At 38.0% G+C, this 20,649-nt stretch overlaps 1 protein-coding gene across 1 annotated transcript in view; it reads right to left on the bottom strand.

The window, feature by feature from the left end:
- The window catches only part of si (sucrase-isomaltase), a 218,424-nt gene that overhangs the window by 58,480 nt on the left and 139,295 nt on the right, over positions 1 to 20,649 (bottom strand). Inside the window, 10 exon segments of the mRNA XM_060833923.1 lie at positions 3,134 to 3,277; positions 4,259 to 4,432; positions 9,608 to 9,657; positions 10,086 to 10,174; positions 10,295 to 10,419; positions 12,938 to 12,994; positions 15,489 to 15,573; positions 18,435 to 18,589; positions 18,740 to 18,856; positions 20,365 to 20,536. Coding sequence (XP_060689906.1) covers positions 3,134 to 3,277; positions 4,259 to 4,432; positions 9,608 to 9,657; positions 10,086 to 10,174; positions 10,295 to 10,419; positions 12,938 to 12,994; positions 15,489 to 15,573; positions 18,435 to 18,589; positions 18,740 to 18,856; positions 20,365 to 20,536 — 1,168 coding nt within the window.

The following is a 20,649-nucleotide window of genomic DNA, read 5'->3' as shown; positions in this document are numbered from 1 at the left end:
AGCTATAAGATCAAGATAACTTTTGTAATAAAATCCATTTCCTTACCAATAACCTCATCCACTGTACCAATGATTCAGTTACAATTAAAAAGACAATCCAAAACTAACATATGTTAGATCCAAAATAAGTTGCAATCCTCATGCCATGTCCTTCAGAATGATCACTCATTTCTACCTTCACAACATTTCTGTTGATATGCTTATTCACAGTTTTTATTATCACTTGCTTCAATTATTCTAATTACCTTCTGTTGAATTTACCATCTACTATCCTTCATTGACTTTAACAATGCTAAAAGTGGCAGTTTTAATCTGTTTGGTATTAATGTCTGTTCCAAATAATCCCTTCAATGATTCACTCCAGATTCATCAATGCATCAACTTTAAAATTGTTGTCTTTACCTTCAAACCTCTCCACAGCTTCATTCCATTTTGGTAGAGTTTTAAATTTTATCTAATTATGATATGGATTATATGATTTGGGGTATACACATATATATTTAATATAATTTGTGTTAAGTTTGGATCATGATATAATGACATATGGGTTTTTCTTTGTGTCTGAGGGATTTAATAATTAACTTGAATGTACTTGTAGCCATGGTGATTTTCAAAAACACAGTTTGAAGAGGCTAGATTTCAGAACTATCAGGTTTTCATTTTTCTGAGGAGGATTGAGGACCTAGCAACTAAGCAAATGTGCCTCAATATTTCAGTTAGAAATTTCTGACTTTTTTTTTACTTGGGGAAACACTCATAGTTTAGTGAGAAAAAGATCTTTTTTAGCTTTATTTTCAGGTCATGGCAGTTTTGCATATCTTTCATGTGTAAAGTTGCTTCTGAGAAAATGGGAAGATAATTTAATTTGTTAACATGAGATTACCTTAAAGTAAAGGTTACTGATAGTTTCAATCTGAAAGTGTTAAAATAAAATCATGAAGAGGTTATGTGAAGGTGTGAATATTTAAGTTCAGGTGAATGATTGCTTTAGGAAGAAGCTATCACATTTTCTAGAGACCCATCTAGCCAGAAGAAAAAGAGATTTTTCTGTATGAATGCTGAAAAAGGGTGACCTTGGATGAGGTGCAGTGGTGCTTTTGAATCTGTAAAACAATGTTTTTTTTGGAATTAATGGGATTTAATTTCACAGCTTGTTTCAAAATTTTTAAGCTTGTGGTACAAGTAAATAGTCTGGTTTATTCCATTTTGTTTTCATTTCACTTCATTCAGTGAATAATTTGTACTTGGGAGTTTGTTGATATTCCAGTAGTTTGTCTATCCCTGAGTGAAGGAATATTTCTGTTGGAAGATTATTTTCCCAACTATTCTGTACTGTATTACATTCAATGGTGCCCAGTTGTATTGCTGAACAATATTTCTAACATTTTTAAATTGCAAAAATATACTTTATTCATGAGCAATCTTTGTGCACATATATAGTTACTGAAGCACTTCGCTACACTCTTTGCACATGAAAAGCAAACAAACATTGGAATGTGACACTTCCTGCAGTTGCAAAAAAACCAAGGCATTTCTTACTTATGCAGGGCAATATTTATAAGCATTTGAGGCACCATGAGGGTCTGATAACTGACAGACCCCATTATACTTTTGCAGAAAGGTGGTCTTTACCCCAAGCTTTAGTTTGTCCCTCAGTACGTAGTCATGGACCATGGAATGTGCCAGTCGGCAACACTTAGTCGAGGTCACTGGAAGACCAACCTACCTTGGGCACACCAAAGAGCATCTTCCACCAAGCTGATGGTCCTCCAGGAACAACTGATATTTTTCTCAGTGTGCATTCTGGAGAACAGACTGTAGAGCACAAAGTCTGCGTGACAGAGCTGTTTGGAACGATACTCAACAAAAAAACCATTGCATCTCTCTCCAGACCTTCTTTGTCAAAGCACATGCCAGTAGAAGATATCTGGCAGTATCTTCACCAGCACAGCCATTTGAAGGCATAGTACAGTGGCAGAGAGTGTCTGGGCATATGTGAAGGAACTCACAAATCATTCTTTTCACAGCATCAAGCAAAATACTTTTTCCCCTCTTCTGAAAGACCTTACTCCATTTAACTCCCTTATCCACCAACGACCTACTGCACACACACATTTAAGTTATGCCTCTAACTTTGAATTTTGCTGCCCTCTATGTTCATTTGTCAATGTCAGATTTCCAATGACAGTCAATTAAACAATATTCAAAATAGTTGATTCTAGAAAATGTTTCAGGTGCAGTCTTTGCTAATTTTTGGCTGATGACAGTAGCTGTGCATTCAGATCTGGCAGAAAATCCAAACAGAATGTGGAAAAACTCAGAAGGATTTTAATCAGCAAGCAAGTGGACCAAGAAAGTAATAAACGTATGTATAACCTTTTCTATTGGCTGGTGACTAACATTATAACTCTCTAAAATGTGGTGCAGCCTACAAATGTACGGAGCCCATACTACTAATTTCTTCTTTGCTATTTTCAACTTCAAAATCCATCAAATTTCATGCCTGACCTTTAAATACTGGCATTGAAGTGAACACATTTGCTTTATTATCAGGTTTGCTCAAGCTAATTGGTCAGAAAATCCAATAATATGGTAATACAGTAGAAGGTTGATTAGACCTTGACATATACATGATGCCTTTAGGGTTTCTTGCATACTCTTGGATTTTCCTGCATCTCTCATGGCAGATCCTTAAAATTGGGACAATGTTTGCCACTGATAATGGAATTCTAAATGTTTCCTGAAAAAAACATTTATCAGTATTTATTATTTGATATTGAAGACCATAAATTATCCTGACTGCCATGAGTCTGCAAAGCCTGGGGTGATAATGGTCTGAAAATGCTCAGGTAGCTGCAGACTCAACTCTGCATCTAGTTGTGCACTTACATGAAGTTTGGGTGGAAGTGTTCATCCAGCTGATGATAAAAAATAGTTGCTTGCCATTTTTGAGAAACCTGAAATGCAACTGATGATCAAAATCATTCACCACACGCCTCACAAACTGATGTTGCAAAGTACAAATTTGCATATTAAGATAACTTATGTATGTGTACACACTGAGATGCATATCAGTGTATCCAACAAAATAACTTTTTGTCTTAAAATAATTTTCTGTCCATCGATTACTTACTGCCCATATACAACCCCGCTTTCGACAAGCAGCTTCATTTGCATGTTCTTCAGGATGACAGTCAATCCTTATTACTGAAGAAGAATTCCATTCTATTGAATATGATTCTCCTAGTTCTAGCTGAAGACCAGTAAAATAAGCAACCTATTTAGAGAAAAACACTTTTATTGGACAGGTCAATTAAATGGAAATGATCCTTTTTAATCATTATTCTAAACAATGGTTTAAATAATGACCTTCATTCAGTATCTAGTGCTTCTCTTGTGTATGAGAAGTCTATTTTCCAAAATAATACAGTTAATCATGTGAACTTAAAATTATTTGTAGTGTTTCAATTATTTTCTCCTTTCTATGGTACCAATGACCACAAAAATGTTTTTCACTTATTGAATATTAGTGATTTCCAGTTGCCCCAAAAATATATTTGAGCACTTGCCACCAAACTTTGAACAAATCTGCCTCTGGAGCACACACATAGTCAGAAATTCTACAGCTTTTTTTTAGCAAGAATCCTGGTCAAAGTGGAACACCTAGTGTACTAATCCATTTCACTGATAAAAATATTATTTCATTACCAGATCAAAGAACATCACGATAGATTACACTGAGTGGACATTCTAGGTTCATGTGTCAAAGTGGAGTATGATCGGAGAAAGACAAAGAGCTCAATTTTACAGGAAAATCCTAAATGTTCAAACACAACATCTAGGCAGATATGTGTCTTTGTCTTCTTTATCATAATCCAACATGTAAAAAATGAGGTCTGCCATAATCCAACATGAACAGCAATGAAGTCCAGGAGAATTTGCTTTGCAACTAACAGGTGTTATGTATATAGATCATAATCTTTAAAATCATTTTAGTGTTACCAACCTTGCCCCACAAAACAATATAATCTTACTTAATTCTCACTCCGCATATATTAGATTTAAAATCTGAGAACGAAGTTAACCCTGGAATGAATTACTTCTGCTGCAAAGAGAATAATTAATATATCTTTTCACATCTAAATGATAATGGCAAAACAAAATTCAACTGTTCTGATGAAAAAGCACAGAATGGGATAGTTAGAGAAAGAACAGATTTTAGCAGAAAGTATTGAGATTATTAGAAGATTTCAATTACCTTAGTGGCGTGATGATAAATGATATTTTCTGGTGATAAAGTTGTGACATCCTGACTATGTTTCACAATGACGGATGTTGGAACACTATTCATGCCAAGGAATTTTATTTCTTCAAATATAAGGTTGTTTGGGTCAATGTATCCCCGGTGTTGTACTTTAATATCCAAAACATTCTAAAAGAGAATAAAGCCATATCAAACCAATTCCACGTTTCATTTCCCTGGAAGTGTTGAAACTAATCATGCAAATATTGATCCATATTTTGTTACATTTAGCTTTTGCATGTACTTTGTTTGCGTAAAGAAATGAACTTGATTGCTGAAAAAAAATCAATGAAGGCCAACACATTTAAAGCAAGTGCTCAGGCCATAACTCTAATACTGATTGCAATTCTGGTCACCACATTATAGGAAGAACATGACTGCTCTGGAGAGGATGCAAAGGAGATTCACCGGTATGCTACCTGGGTAGGAAGGTCTGAGCAACGAGAAAAAAATTGAATGGATTCAATTGTTTTCCTTGGATCAGTGAAGCTTAAGTAGAGACCAGATATGGGTGTATAAACATAGCAATATGATTAGGTTCTTTTGACCCTTTGGCCTAACAAGTCCACACCAACCTTTTCCTCTACGTTTGACCCTGATTCATACGCCATGGGCAATTTAGCATGGCCAACACACTTGGCCTACACATCTTTGGACTGTGGGAGGAAACTGAAGCACTCAGAGGAAACCCATGCAGACAGGGGGAGAACATGCAAACTCCACACAGTCACCCAAGGTTGGAATTGAACCCAGGTCCCTGGCACTGTGAGGCAGCAGTGCTGCCCACTGAGCCAACGTGCCACCCATATAGAAAACAGGAGCAAGGGGCCACTCAGTTCATGTGATCATGATCTCATCATCCAACTCAGTTTCTCGTTTCCATTTTTGCCCCATGCCCTTTGATCCATTTCATCTGAAGAACTTATATCTAATTCCTTCTTGAACACATTCAATAGTTTGGCCACAAATGCTTTCTGGAACAGAGAATTTCACAGGCTCACCAATTGGAGTTAGGAGATTTCTCATCATGTCATTCCAATAGCCTACCTCACATCCTTAGACTGTGATCCCTGGTCTGGACTTCCCAGACATTGGAACATCCTTCCTGTGTTTGCCATGTATAACCTGATTAAAATTTTATAGGTTTCTCTGTGAATCCCCCCCACCACCGACCCAATTCTTCTAAACTGTAGTGAATAGAGTCCTAACTGATCCAACCCCTATTCATATAACCATCATTTCTGGAATCATACTGAGTTAATCAATTTGAGACCATGGTCTCTGCTCCATTTTGTTCCTTTTCCCTTGTTTGTACTTTTCTTATCCAGTCAACAGCAAACCTGTTTTCGGCACATTGTTTTTTTGGTACTTTTCTCCTTCTCGCTCCAATTGATTTAGACCTGGAAAAATAACTTAAAATCTCTCCAGGATTTAACACGGTCTCGGAACATCTTTTTGTCATTATCCCATCTATCCCTTCCTCAACACTTATTACATTTCTAACCCTTTCCAGTTCTGAGGAAAGGTCACAGACCTGAAACTCTAATTACATTTCTCACTGCAAATACTCTCAAAACCTGTTCAATGCTTCCAACAATTTTCTTTTTATTACATACAGCCTTGTGTCACTTTACTGTTTGTGATCTCTAGCCTTCTAAGTTATGACACTTCAAGTGCAGAACCAAGTTTTCTTTTTAAATGGGAGGAGTGCTTCCACCCTTAGCATCGATTCTGATAATGATCAAATTTGCCACAAAGTGGCAGTCACTATCTGATTGCTGTTCCATTCCTGCTTTTCTGCTGCTCCACATTTCTGACCAGCAAGTCCAATTCCACTTTTAAATGTATGCCTCTTGGTTATTGACCTCTCTATTAGGGGAACCCAATCCTACCTATCATCTCTGTCTTGGCCCTCAGCATTATGTCCAACACAAGCAAATCTCATTTTCACTTCCTTTAATGCAAAGAAAATAATCTTAACCTACCCAATTTATCTTCATAGATCTGACAACATCTACATAAATCTCTCTTGTAACCTCTAGTGCAATCATATCTGACCTTAACATGCTGGTCGTGGACTCTAGCTGAGGACTCACAAGTTAGTTATTCAATTCTAACTGTTTCCTTAACCAATTACACAGAAGGTTTCTGAAATAAAAAAAAGAGTGCTAGAACCATGGCAGAAGTACAAATTAGAGCAGGTTAATTCAATCCAAAATCAGGTAGGTAAAACAAAAAAAATCCCAACATCCGAAGGATACATTTGCATTTCAGTGACATAGATATTTGTTGCTAGTTAGTGCTTCATATGTTGCTAAAAGGCTGTTTAGAATTGACAAAGCTCCATTAGCTATGAAGAGATTGGATCATATTCAATGCAAAATGCTGCTTTCAGAACACAGATAAATATAGTAATCTGATTTGCTATCCAAACTTTTTCTCTCTCCTTTCCTGCCAAATAATCCAATAAATAGCAGTGGAAAAACAAATGAACTCTCCACATACTGTGAGATTAGAAATTAGATAGCATTATTAAAAGGACAAATGAAGGACAGTCACTTATTTTGAGTCTTACAATAATGGTTGACACTTAATTTTTTTTTGGTGTAGCTTGAACTGATTCTTTTAACATCCAAGGTGACATGACAATGATGAAGTTCCAAAAATAACAATATCACAGTGAAGACCTGGCCTTGGTGAATCCAATAAAGGCCAAAATTACATCTATTGTTGAAGCTGGGTTCCTGTTTATCTTGAACCTTATTTGGAAAATTTAAAGAGTGGAATTTTGGGATGGGGTGGTGTCTCAGTGGTTAGCACTGCTGCCTCACAGCACCAGGGTGCCAGGTTTGATTCCAGCCTTGGGTGATTATCTGTGTGGAGTTTGCACATTCTCCCTGTGACTGCATGGGTTTCCTCCCACAGTCCAAAGATTTGCAGGCCAGGTGAATTGGCTGTGCAAAATTGCCCATAGTGTTAGGTGCATTAGTCAGTGGGAAGTGGGACTGGGTGAGTTTCTCTTCAGAGGGTCTGTGTGGACTTATTGGGCCGAAGGGCCTGTTTCCACATTGTATGTAAACTAATCTATACTTTTAGGGTGGCACAGTGGTTAGCCCTGCTGCCTCACAACGCCAGAGACCCAGGTTCAATTCCCGTCTCAGGCAACTGTCTGTGTGGAGTTTGCACAATCTTCCCGTGTCTGCGTGGGTTTCCTCTTGGTGTTCTTGTTTCTTCCCACAATCCAAAAATGTGCAGGTTAGGTGAATTGGCCATGCTAAATTGCCCGTAATGTTAGGTGAAGGGGTAAATGTAGGGGAATGAGTCTGGGTGGGTTGCTCTTCAGAGAGTTGGTGTGGACTTGTTGGGCCGAAGGGCCTGTTTCCACACTGTAAGTTATCTCAATCTAAATCTAAACCTTTCAGGATCGAGAGGTTGTAGCTGTTACTAACATATAGGTATGCCACCATTTAAAGTTAAGTGATGTTACGTATGAGAATAAAAAGTGTTAGAGCCTTTTTAAAGATAGTAAAATAATTCACTCAGGTTTTAATTCTTGTAAAAGTGATAGGGAAAGAATAAATGTTAGATGTGGTTTGAAAGGATGGACACCGTGGTATGAAAGCAATACTAGAGGAGATGCAGCTGACAGATGTGAGCAAGTTATTGAACTCTTTTGAGCATCCTTCCCACAAATAAAATGGCGGAATATTGTACCTAGAAGGAGATGGCAAAATACTTCGTTCTTGTGGGAAGAGATGCTAGAACAAAATGCACACATCAAAAAATTGCCACAGTTGGACATAGACTTTGCTGAGAAGCAGGACATAGAGGTGATGGTCTCCTTCTGTACTCTGACCAAGTCCCCACTATATCATTAGATTGGATAGTATTTATTGCACTCAATCAAGTATTAAGCCTTTCAGACCGCATGCAACAACTTCCTCACACCTGCTCTTCTGCATGATACTGACTAATACTTATAGTTGAGTTGGTCACATCATCAACATACAATGTAAAATTGGAACCATGTCACACTCAATTACCAAAGGCTTCAGGTTAACCCCAGATTAAATCTGGACTTCATCCTTTACACCTCATGGCATTAAGATAATTTTCAGTCCAACACTTTTATATTGCACTATATTTAGTTAACATTTATTTTTCTTTATCTATTTCTATGTGAACCTTCTGAGCTCATTGTTATTATTACCAAACTGTTCTCCTATCTTGAAGTAAATTATTTTCCTGCTTCATTATTTGGAACCAGGTCAAATGCTGGATTATTTTACATGTAATACATTGATGCAGTAAAGTCTTTTGATGCCCTCTTACAGTACATGTCTATTTTGACCACAAGTTTTTGTCTCAGAATACTTCAAATTCTCTATTACAATTCATGCAAACTTCTATTGATTCCTGTAGCTTTCATCCTTGATTACTTTCCACTTCTTCATTAGCTAATATATTCTCAACATGGAAACAATCCCTTACAATAGAAGAAATGAATTGAAGAAGATAAAGAAAAGAATGGTCTGACCATCATTTCCTGAGGAAGTCATGGAATGATGTTCTGGGACAGTGCTGGCCGCTCTCTGATAACAACAGCATTACCTGATGTTTGAGTAAAAAATGAGGTCTGCAGATGCTGGAGATCACAGCTGCAAATGTGTTGCTGGTCAAAGCACAGCAGGTTAGGCAGCATCTCAGGAATAGAGAATTCGACGTTTCGAGCATAAGCCCTTCATCAGGAATAAGGTTTGGTTTCGGCCAAGGACAGTTTTCTGTTTGTTTATCTCACTGAATTTAAGTTTGAAGTACTCCTTGGTGCCATACTTGGCTCACAACTGTCTGATAGATATGTAACATAGCATGTAACAATCCCGAATAAAATGAGACATGCCAAGATTGAACTTGAAAATTACTGTGACATTTCAAATGCTGAAAGTCCAATTTAAATTGTTTTTCCACAACTTTAATAAGGAATTGACTTGAATTAACACATCCTCTATGAATTCTACTGAATTGATGACAAATGACGTTTTAGTATATGCTTTGATTTGCTATCATGTTTTAGAATTTCTATAGATTGGAGAATGAACACATACCAAACCTTTAGAAACAGATCTGAAAATAATTTGTTTTGACAAAGAGTAGAATTTATGAAGTTTAAAGGAATAGATAGTTACTTCTGTAAAACATCTCAACCAACAATTGAGAAATGTGTTCCAATACAAATTGAGCAATACATTTTGTAATACTATAACAAAGACAAATTATAATTGAACCAATGTGGAAAAAGCTAACCTCTGCAACTGTAAATTGATAGGCAGTGTAGACCCCCTTTTCGTAAGTATCTAAAAGACAAAACCAGTGAGATTTATTAGTCAGCAACACTGCATCAGAATCACCAGTAACAGAGTTATTTATACATTAGGCAAAATATTTAAAAGTATTTAAGACTGAGAATTAAGAACATCAGGTCACTACTACAGGCAACATAATTGCTTGATTACAAATGTTGAATTAGCTTAACAGCCATGTGTTAACCAGATTTAATTCTTCTTTTTGTATGATAGTCTGAGTTGAGAAATAAACTATGTAGCTTGGAAAATTATCTTGAACAGAAACTAATCTACGAGATATGATTGGTAACAATCTCCACCTTTAATAGCAAATACATATTTTGAGGAAAATTATTTCTCTCATCGATATCTAAAATGTTGTTTAGTGCATATCCAGTATTTAAAGCAGCTTTAGACAGCCATAGTAATGAATACAATACCTTTGGATTCTCCATCATCCCAAAATAATTCTCCACTAGCCTTCTCTTGTTCATCAAGGGCAACGAGGAGACCCAATGGATTCTTTCGACTATGTGGAAGAACAGAATATTTATTGGATGCAATTCAGTGACACTTTCATTACCTATGACAGTTTAGCATAAATGTGTTAAACTTCAGAAAAGTTAAATATGAATATGGCTGTACTTGCCTATAAAAGGTAGTATTTGCTGGTTGCTGTGTTGGGAAGATAAATCCACCTCTGACATGAAGCCCCAGTTTATCGCCTGGTAAATGCATATCCATAAACTGCTTTTTAGCCGATATGGCAGAACCCTAATTTAATAATAAAGACTTTCTTATAATATATACATAATGCACTTTTGCTATTAATTAGGATGACAGCACTACAAGATGAGAGTATGACACTGATGGATATTAAATATAAGTTATGCATCAATTTATGTTTTTAACCTGGCATCTAATATAAATACTGTAAAATTTGGCAGAAACTGATAGACTTATGGAGATGATGTTTTACCTTGGATGTAGGTAGTAGAAATAAGAAATTTTCAGGTTTCACATTCCCATCTTAGGAAATAACAATTCTAGCAGAATGGCATTGAGTTCAGGGAGAGAAAGTGCTAACAAGGGTCAGACTAACTGACCTGAGAAATATTCTGATAAATCCACAGGGATGTGAAGATGGAATATTTAAAAGGCCAGCCTCAGCCTTATGGGACTTTCTCCAAGTTAGGATAGAAATAGAAAGGCCATCCAACCTTCACCCCATTCCATCCCCGCTAACCCCCACACTCTCACTATGCTCACCAATAGTGCCTCATGTTCTCCAAAAAGTCCCCATATCCACTTGTCAAAGTATACATTTGTACATGCCTCATCCTCCAAAGAAAACTTAATGCAATCTATAATTATATTGAAATACATGGGTCCCTGCTTGATTATCAATACTATTATCTAACCAATGCCATCAATTTCACAATGTTCATTGATATAATATTAGGAAGTTTCAAGTGCCAGATGTTTCGACCATAATACTTTAAATTATTGGATGATTGGCATTTTTATTGCTTTATAGTAGGAAGAAAGTGCTTTTAACATTGTATAACACTTTCCATGAATGTTTTCAAAGCTTTATTTGACACATTCTATGGCTATTTTAGGGTTCATTGCTCCTTTGCAGTGCATAGTTGTTAAATGGACATTTAAGTACCAAAGCATGGCATGGGGGCATGAGGAGCCAATCTGGTTGGATGGAGGGTGAATTTTGGCTTTTGAAGTTTCTTTTGAACTTAACTTTCATGAGGTGCCCACATGCAGACAATGGATAATGAAACTACTGAAGTATCAAGTGAATGGGTGCCAGCTATTAGGGTCGTCAAGATGGAGAAGGTTTATGTCTGGATCTGTGAGGGAAGCAGGAAATATTAATGGATGATGGAAATGGAAGGGGATATTGAGGCCAGCAAACAAGGGATTTGCTGGATTCGGCAAAAGGTGTCAGAGCTTGTTGGAGGGGTGTCAGAGCTGGTGAGGGATTTTCCTTGTGCTGAGCAGGAATGCTATGGCCAGCAGATGAGAAGTGTGGCAGAGAGCGGTGGTTGGTACTGAAGACCAGCCAGTGGATGGGTGGGTTGTTGGGATAGGTGGCAAGACGTAGGCTGGCAGTGAGTGGGGAGGGATATTGATTAGACATGGAGGGCTATCTGTGCCAAAGAACAAGGGGTGAGGCAGGAGGATTCTGCCAGTGCTGGAAGGGGGTGGGGAGGGAGGAGTAATACAGTAGGGTTACAGCTGGCCAGTGCAGAATGAAGCTAAGCTCTGGGTGAGGCAGGAGTGAAATGAATTTAGGTTTCAGGCATTTGGTAGATGGTGGGCTTGTTGGAGACTGGGGAGATGTAAGGAGTCAGGGGAAGTATAGTTGTTGTGGAGTGTTAAGTTGGAGGGTTAGCTTAACATTTATCCAGGAGATGGATTAGATTTTAACAGTCTAATCTTTCCTGGGTACCTATTTATTAACAGAAGGTAATCACTCGAAATTCTTTAACCTTAAGGGAGATTTTTGCTGAGTTCCACATGCAAGGGAGTTTCCCATCATAATCTTCAGTTTATCAGGAAATTCTTGCAGAGACTGCTGTGTGTGGGATTCCATGTGGTTCAGCGTCTGTCTGTGCAGGTTCAATTACTATCTGGCCATTGGAATATCTGGGCCATTCAATTCAAGTCAGCAACCATTAAAAATGAATTCTACCCTGATATCAAGATGAAATTAGTAACCTATTGGGCAATGGGATAAGCTGTTGGTCAAGCTGTTAATTTGGTATTCCTTATGGCTATGATAGTTGCATGCTGGATGATAGAAAAAGTTGGCTGGAAAATACAGTCTTCCTATTTTTTTGTCTTAACCAATTTGATAACACCTCCACATTCCCGTCAAGGTATGGAGGCAGCAGAATTAATTTTGGAGACAACGATGACTATCTTTTGTGTTTTCTTGCTATTATCTTTGTAATTGAATATCTGATTTCTGGCTCCAAGTATACTTAATCTGTAATAAGTCTTTTGATGTTCTAGATGGTTAAGGAAAATCTTTAGTTCTCAGAAATGATAGCACTGATTTCTATGTGTGTTATCCTAGCAGGGAACTATAGCCAATAAATTGTGGGTTTGTAGTGTATAATTTTCTATCCATTAATTTAATATTTGGAAAATCTGATGCATTTGAACCATGATTTATTGGATGGTGTTCATTGTCAGTGCTATTGCACTGCAGGAGTGTTCAATTGTGGAAAAATAATTTATGAACTCAAAATTGAATTAAAGTGATATTTACTGTTTCATACTCATACCAAACTGCATCAGGCACATAGGCATGGACAATTTCTGTATTCTGAAAAGAAAGGAAATATGTGAATAACATTGCTATGAATTTTTAAGAAAGATATTAAGCTTACATTTGAGAAATGAAATAGGGAAGGCCTCATTTTCATTTCAGACTGACAGACATTCCTTGACTTCTGGTATGGTGTATTACTAGACTATTTTCAGCCATAACTCATAATCTTTACCTCTGGGACACAACGTTTGGGTCAGGCACCACTCTGGAGAACTAACCATATGTAGCTGGAAAACTAATGCAGTACTGAGGGAGCACTGCAAAATCAGATGTGCAATTTTTCAGGTAAGATGTTCGACTGATTGACAAAAGAAATGGAGAGAAATAGTGTTGATATCTGTGTGACATCAAGGGCTGAATTTTCCCACTTTTGATAAAGGGTTTTCTCAAGTGAGACTTGTTACATCTGGCCTCCTGTGTCTGATGTCCACTTTTCTCATGTAGTTCTTTGCCCTCCATCTTGTTTATATCATTACCCATCTCTTGCAATTACATTGGTGAGACAGGTGGAAATACTCACTGCGGCCAGGAATTTGCAATGCTCACACTGCCAGTGCCAAATTTAAACCTCAGCTCCACAGCATTTCAGATGCTGCAAACTAGAAACTGAGCTGTGGTCCTGCGTCATATAAATATTTAAATTAGAAACAGACGTAGGCCATTTATTTCTTCAAGTGTGCTCCACCATTTAGGTCGATCATGGCTGATCTATTTGTATTTTAAATTTCACATTCCCACATATATCCTTAAGAACCTTTGAGTTCCTTGCCTACCAAGAATCTATGAACTACACTTTAAAAATATGTAATGAAGCTGCCTCTACCACCTTCTGAGGCAGAAAGTTGCAAAATCATACAATCCTCTGAGACAAAATATTTCTCTATTCTGCAAGAGTGACCCCCGAAAATATTGCCCGCGAGTTCTGGCATACTCCTGTTCCTAATGCACATGTTCATATATTATGTTGCAAAAAGGAGCTCTGAGGTGTGTCAAATGTTACAAATGTATTTATTATAACTAAAGTATTCATGGTACACAGGGAGAGTGAAATTTTGGCAATAGAGTACCATGAAAGTCCCCTCCCACAAAAAAAGCATGCCTTAACATTTGTTAGAGACTACATATATTTCCTTTTTGGGTTATAAACTGGAATGGATGGTAGACTACTATACGGATGAAAAAAAACAAAAGTTTTTCAACTTAGTAAAGTCAAGTGGTGCGCATCCTTAGCCGCACATGGCCATGTTTCTGTTTAAGCAGTGAGATCGATATAGTGTTGGGTCAGAGTATCACCAGGAATCTTTGAGTAAAGGAAAGACTGCCTGATGACAGTGCTTGGATTGGTCCAGCTGCCATTTGTACCAGATCTGCACGTGGAGAGCGGCCATAGACCTCTAGAATTAGCAAGCAGAAAGCATCTCTTTCTCTCCCTACTTTTGCTACGAGTGAAAAGACAAAGAAATTCAAAACAAAGAATTCAAATATTAAAAAAAGACCTTAGCACCAGATCATCTATTGAAATGAAGAATGGCCATTGCTTCATACGCAATGCATTATTATTGTAAAATGAAATTCACCCAATGTTAGCTATACTGCTGATATTCAAAATTTTAATTTCCCTGCTATATTTTTCTGCCCATTGTGCCAGGGTCAAAATGTTTGTTTCTTGTATATTCATGAATGCGTTTGTGTGAATTTGGGTTTTTCAGTGGGTATAGCTTTAATCAGATCAGAGTAGTTTTATAATCCTTTATTTTCTCTGCCATTTGTCAAATAATAGGTATGTTTATAATGGGGTTATTTTACTGTTAATGGTGAAACTTATTGTAAATTGCTTTTATACTAAATAATGGTCAGTCAAACAAATTGGTTGTCTGAGTGATTTAATTCGGTACCTACAAATTGTAATGTCTTAATCGGCACTTTTCCCAATTAGGTTGTAACAAATTATAAAACTTCATGAATTGCAGTGCCATTCTCGGGTAGCATTTAGAATGATAGTGACTTTATAATTTGCACTTTGAATCTCAAGCTCCCATTCCCTCCTTTGTTGCATATGGTTTAACCTTTTTACCTTGAATTTTCTCCTTTCATTCCCTCAATGATGCCTTTTAATGAAGCCCATCCCTAATCTGAGTTTCTCACTTTCCCCAGGACGTCAAGTAGTTACCCTGATAAGTTACCTGACCATGAAGGTACAAAACCCGAGACTGGTCAAGACCCATCAATCCTGGAGTTACTTATGTGTACAGCCTCGACTGAGCAGTTAAAATTATAGGAAAAAGCATATCAATCAAATCATATTAAATTCAGTGAAACTATCCACTTATTAGTAACAGTGTAAACCATAAACAGCTCTATAAGAAATTTGCATATGTTTTAGTATTTGAAAAGAAAGTCATTCCTATTCTACAATATTAGAGTGTCAGTTGTTATTAGTTTGTTCATAATTTAAATAATTTATAAACAAACAGGTTAATTAACATACAGGATCCAGCACAGGTGTGATAAGAAGAGCAGGTCCCCATAGGAACTGACGATCAATAGTCCATGTTGCACTGTCTGTAGGAAACCTTGTAAAAGATAAAACAATTTTCATGTTTAAACATCATTGCACTCGAAAATCTTTATGTTGTGGTTGAAAGTGTTGTAAAATGAAACTTGCTACTTTATCATCAGTGAAACTGTGAACAATTAATGCCACATTACATACGGAATGAGGAAAGCACAATCAAGCTGTTTCTACATTTCAATAGACAATAGGTGCAGGAGTAGGCCATTCTGCCCTTTGAGTCTGCACCACCATTCAATATGATCGTGGCTGATCATCCTTAATCAGTATCCTGTTCCTGCCTTATCTCCATAACCCTTGATTCCACTATCCTTGAGAGCTCTATCCAACTCATTCTTAAACGAATCCAGAGACTGGGCCTCCACTGCCCTCTAGGGCAGAGCATTCCACACAACCACCACTCTCTGGGTAAAGACGTTTCTCCTCATGTTTGTGCTAAATAGTCTACCCCGTATTTTTAAGCTGTGTCCTCTGGTTCGGCACTCACCCATCAGCGGAAATATGTTTCCTGCCTCCAGAGTGTCCAATCCTTTAATAATCTTATATGTTTCAATCAGATCCCCTCTCAGTCTTCTAAACTCAAGGGTATACAAACCCAGGCTCTCCAGTCTTTCAGTGTAAGGTAATCCCACCATTCCAGGAATTGATGTCGTGAACCTACGCTGCACTCCCTCAATAGCCAGAATGTCTTTCCTCAAATTTGGAGACTAGAACTGCACACAGTACTCCAGGTGTTTTCTCACCAGGGCCCTGTACAGCTGCAGAAGAACTTATTTGCTTCTATACTCCATCCCCCTTGTTATGAAGGCCAGCATGCTATTAGCCTTCTTCACTACCTGCTGTACCCTCATGCTTACCTTCATTGACTGCTATACAAGAATACCCAGATCTCTTTGTTTCTCACTACTCTTTATTTCCTATCAGCCAACCAACTTTCAGTCCAAGTTAGTACTTTGCCCCCAATACTATGCGCCCTAATTTTGCTCACTAACCTCCTAAGTGGGACTTTATCAAAAGCTTTCTGAAAGTCCAGGTACACTACTGCTACTGGATCACCCTTTATATAAATTGATTCCATTGAAGTAGTAATCTGCCTTCCTGTTCTTGCCACTAAAGTGGATAACCATACATTTATCCACATTAAACTGCATCTGCCATGCATCTGACCACTCATCTAACTTGTCCAGGTCACCCTGTAATCTCCTAACATCCTCCTCACATTTCAGTAAATTTGCTAATGTTATTACTAAAACCATCTTCTATATCATTAACATATATTGTAAAAAGCTGTGGTCCCAGTACTGATCCCTGCGGTACCCCACTGGTCACTGCCTTCCATTCCGAAATGGAGCCGTTTCTCACTACTCTTTATTTCCTATCAGCCAACCAACTTTCAGTCCAAGTTAGTACTTTGCCCCCAATACTATGCGCTCTAATTTTGCTCACTAACCTCCTAAGTGGGACTTTATCAAAAGCTTTCTGAAAGTCCAAGTACACTACTGCTACTGGATCACCCTTGTCCATCTTCAGAGTTACATCCTCAAAAGATTCCAGAAGATTAGTCAAGCATGATTTCCCCTTCATAAATCCATGCTGACTCTGACCTATCCTGTTACTACTATCCAGATGTGCCGTAATTTCATCCTTTATAATAGACTCCAGCATCTTTTCCACCACTGAGGTCAGACTAACTGGTCTATAATTTCCTGCTTTCTCTCTCCCACCTTTCTTAAAATGTGGTACAACATTAACCACCCTCCAATCCACAGGAACTGATCCCAAATCTATCAAATTCTGGAAAATAATCACCAACGCATCCATAATTTCTCGAGCCACCTCCTTCAGTACCCTGGGATGTAGACCATCAGGCCCTGGGGACTTATCAACCTTCAGACCTAACAGTCTCAGTTGATAGATGAAAAGCATTTCCTGATAAAGTTTTGGACATCTCGTGTCAGAAACCTCTGGACCAGTTATTATGATTTGTACTTTATTGCATAGTTAACAGAGAAAAATACTATAAGGCATTTTACAATCAAGGCCAGGAGAAATGACCAAGCTCAAGCAGAAGTAGCCACTGGACAAGCCACATTCATGCTCCATATTTCTACCATGTCTTAGGATACACCCAATTTCATCACATGAATTGTTCACTGGTAACTGGAAGGATTCTACTCAGGCTTATTTTGTTTGTGATTCGTACTTTTCATGCAAGAAAAAAGATGTATCCATCTATTTGGGATATATTGAGGTATTTGCTAGACATGTAGAAAGCACAATATAATAACAAACTGCAAAGATCTATCCATAATGATCCCATGAATGAACTTCCCTCTGAATCACACAAAATATTCCACATAATCTTTTTCCTGTGTTGTGAAATCTGAATACTGTGCCATGCTTTTCATTTATCAACTGAGACAGGCAACTTTTCTCTAGATCTCTGACAATTCCATCTTAAGTTGCTTGCTGGAAAATTTGTAATAATAACTCGAGGTAATATACTGTGTGGCCATCATCTAAGACGTCATGGTTCTGATCAATATGTGTGGCACATAACCTGGATGTGAAAATAAAGAAAAACTCGTGGATCAAATGTGAGCAGCAGGTTTGGCCATTTTTACATTTCTTATAATTACTTGGGTTTCAATTTCCATTTTCTTGATGCTTAAATTAATTTATACAGAAATTGTTCATTTGAGCTCAAAACTGTTTACGCAGAAAGAATACCACAGGTGTACTGAATTTCATTGAACATACTTTCAAATCACTCTGGGGAATTAATTTCCCGAGAATGGTTTGATAATATGTTCAAATGGTTTTAATAATTAACATCACTCCTTGATTCTTTACAAAACTTACTCATGAAGCAGTGGTCGAACTACTGTGGCTCCATAAACATTGGCCTTGTGAAAGAGTGTATAGAGGTAAGGAAGCAATGTATATCGAATATTCAAGTAATGCTTGGAACTGTTCACTAAAAGGGAGTCTTCACCATAATAGGCAGGATCTTGAGGCTAAAAGGCAAGATTTGTATGAAAATGAAGATTGCTTTTATTCTCATTATGAATTAAGTCAAATCTTCTATCACATTACTTTTGAGTCAGTATTCATTTTCATGAGTTGCATTTTCTACTATTGCCAATAAATATTCATTCTCAACTCACTTTGTAGTTCTCAGCATTGTGGTTCCTACAAAATGGATAAAATGCTCCAACCTGCATCCATCTCCTACATAGTTCTTCAGATGAATCACCGAAGAAACCACAAATATCTGCTCCTATCTGTCGAAAGGAAGTACAATTGTGACTCTTTCAGTTCTTCAATAGGTTAAGACTGTTCAGTTTCTATAAGCAGTTAATCTGTCCATATGCAATCCATATTATGACTGACATTTTGTGATCTTGATAATGTGCCAAATACTGCATGGAAAGGATTTGTCATCAAAACATATAACCATTTGAATGTCTAAAGTCTGGTTGAAGATTTGTAACTCGGGTATCCGTTGTTGTGGTTCTGCTCGCCGAGCTGGAAGTTTTAGCTGCAAACGTTTCGTTCCCTGGCTAGGGAACATCATCAGTGCTGTTGGAGCCTCGTGTGAAGCGCTGCTTTGATGTTTCTTCCGGTATTTATATTGGTTTGTTCTTGCCGCTTCCGGGTGTCAGTTTCAGCTGCAGTGATTTGTATGTGGGGTCCAGGTCGATGTGTCTGTTGATGGATGTTCTTGCCGTTTCCGGGTGTCAGTTTCAGCTGTAGTGGTTTGTATATGGTGTCCAGGTCAATGTGTCTGTTGATGGAGTTTGGGGATGAATGCCATGCTTCTAGGAATTCTCTGGCTGTTCTCTGTCTGGCTTGTCCTATGATAGTGGTGTTTTCCCAGTCAAATTCATGTTGCTGGTTGTCTGAGTGTATGGCTACTAGAGATAGCTGGTCGTGTCGTTTTGTGGCTAGCTGATGTTCATGGATGCGGATTGTTAGCTGTCTTCCTGTTTGTCCTATATAGTGTTTTGTGCAGTCCTTGCATGGTATTTTGTAAACTACGTTAGTTTGGCTCATGCTGGGTATTGGGTCTCAGAACTGACAGCCAGACTACTGCGACCCTTAGGACTCATAACAGCACACAAGCCAACATCCACGCTCAGACAACAACTCACTAGAACAAAGGACCCAATACCCAGCATGAGCCAAACTAACGTAGTTTACAAAATACCATGCAAGGACTGCACAAAACACTATATAGGACAAACAGGAAGACAGCTAACAATCCGCATCCATGAACATCAGCTAGCCACAAAACGACACGACCAGCTATCTCTAGTAGCCATACACTCAGACAACCAGCAACATGAATTTGACTGGGAAAACACCACTATCATAGGACAAGCCAGACAGAGAACAGCCAGAGAATTCCTAGAAGCATGGCATTCATCCCCAAACTCCATCAACAGACACATTGACCTGGACACCATATACAAACCACTACAGCTGAAACTGACACCCGGAAACGGCAAGAACATCCATCAACAGACACATCGACCTGGACCCCACATACAAATCACTGCAGCTGAAACTGACACCCGGAAGCGGCAAGAACAAACCAATATAAATACCGGAAGAAACATCAAAGCAGCGCTTCACACGAGGCTCCAACAGCACTGATGATGTTCCCTAGCCAGGGAACGAAACGTTTGCAGCTAAAACTTCCAGCTCGGCGAGCAGAACCACAACATTTGAATGTCGCTTTTCTGGATTTTACTGTCAATTTGGTTGATATATGCTTAAATTAACTTACATATGGAAAACCGAAAAGATTAAACTCAAGCATCCCAGGAATTGCCCACTTGATGTCATTCCAGTTTGCTCCATTATCTCCTAGCCAGTGTCCTGAGTAACTTCCTGACCCAGCAAATGTTGATCGAGAAAGAATAATGCTTCTTTTTCCAGGAAACACATGGTTAATTACTCTGCAATGTTAAGCAAAGGATTTTTTTTTGTTATAATGTTGTAAAGACCAGTTCTTTTTGTTCCAAACTTTGCCTGTGGACTAAAGAAAGGAAATTGTTCAAAGAGATTGTTG

Source organism: Hemiscyllium ocellatum, chromosome 13 (assembly GCF_020745735.1).
Source record: "Hemiscyllium ocellatum isolate sHemOce1 chromosome 13, sHemOce1.pat.X.cur, whole genome shotgun sequence".
Taxonomy (NCBI): domain Eukaryota; kingdom Metazoa; phylum Chordata; class Chondrichthyes; order Orectolobiformes; family Hemiscylliidae; genus Hemiscyllium; species Hemiscyllium ocellatum.
The sequence above is the reverse complement of the archived record's forward strand: the minus strand, read 5'-3'. Positions and strand labels throughout refer to the sequence as shown.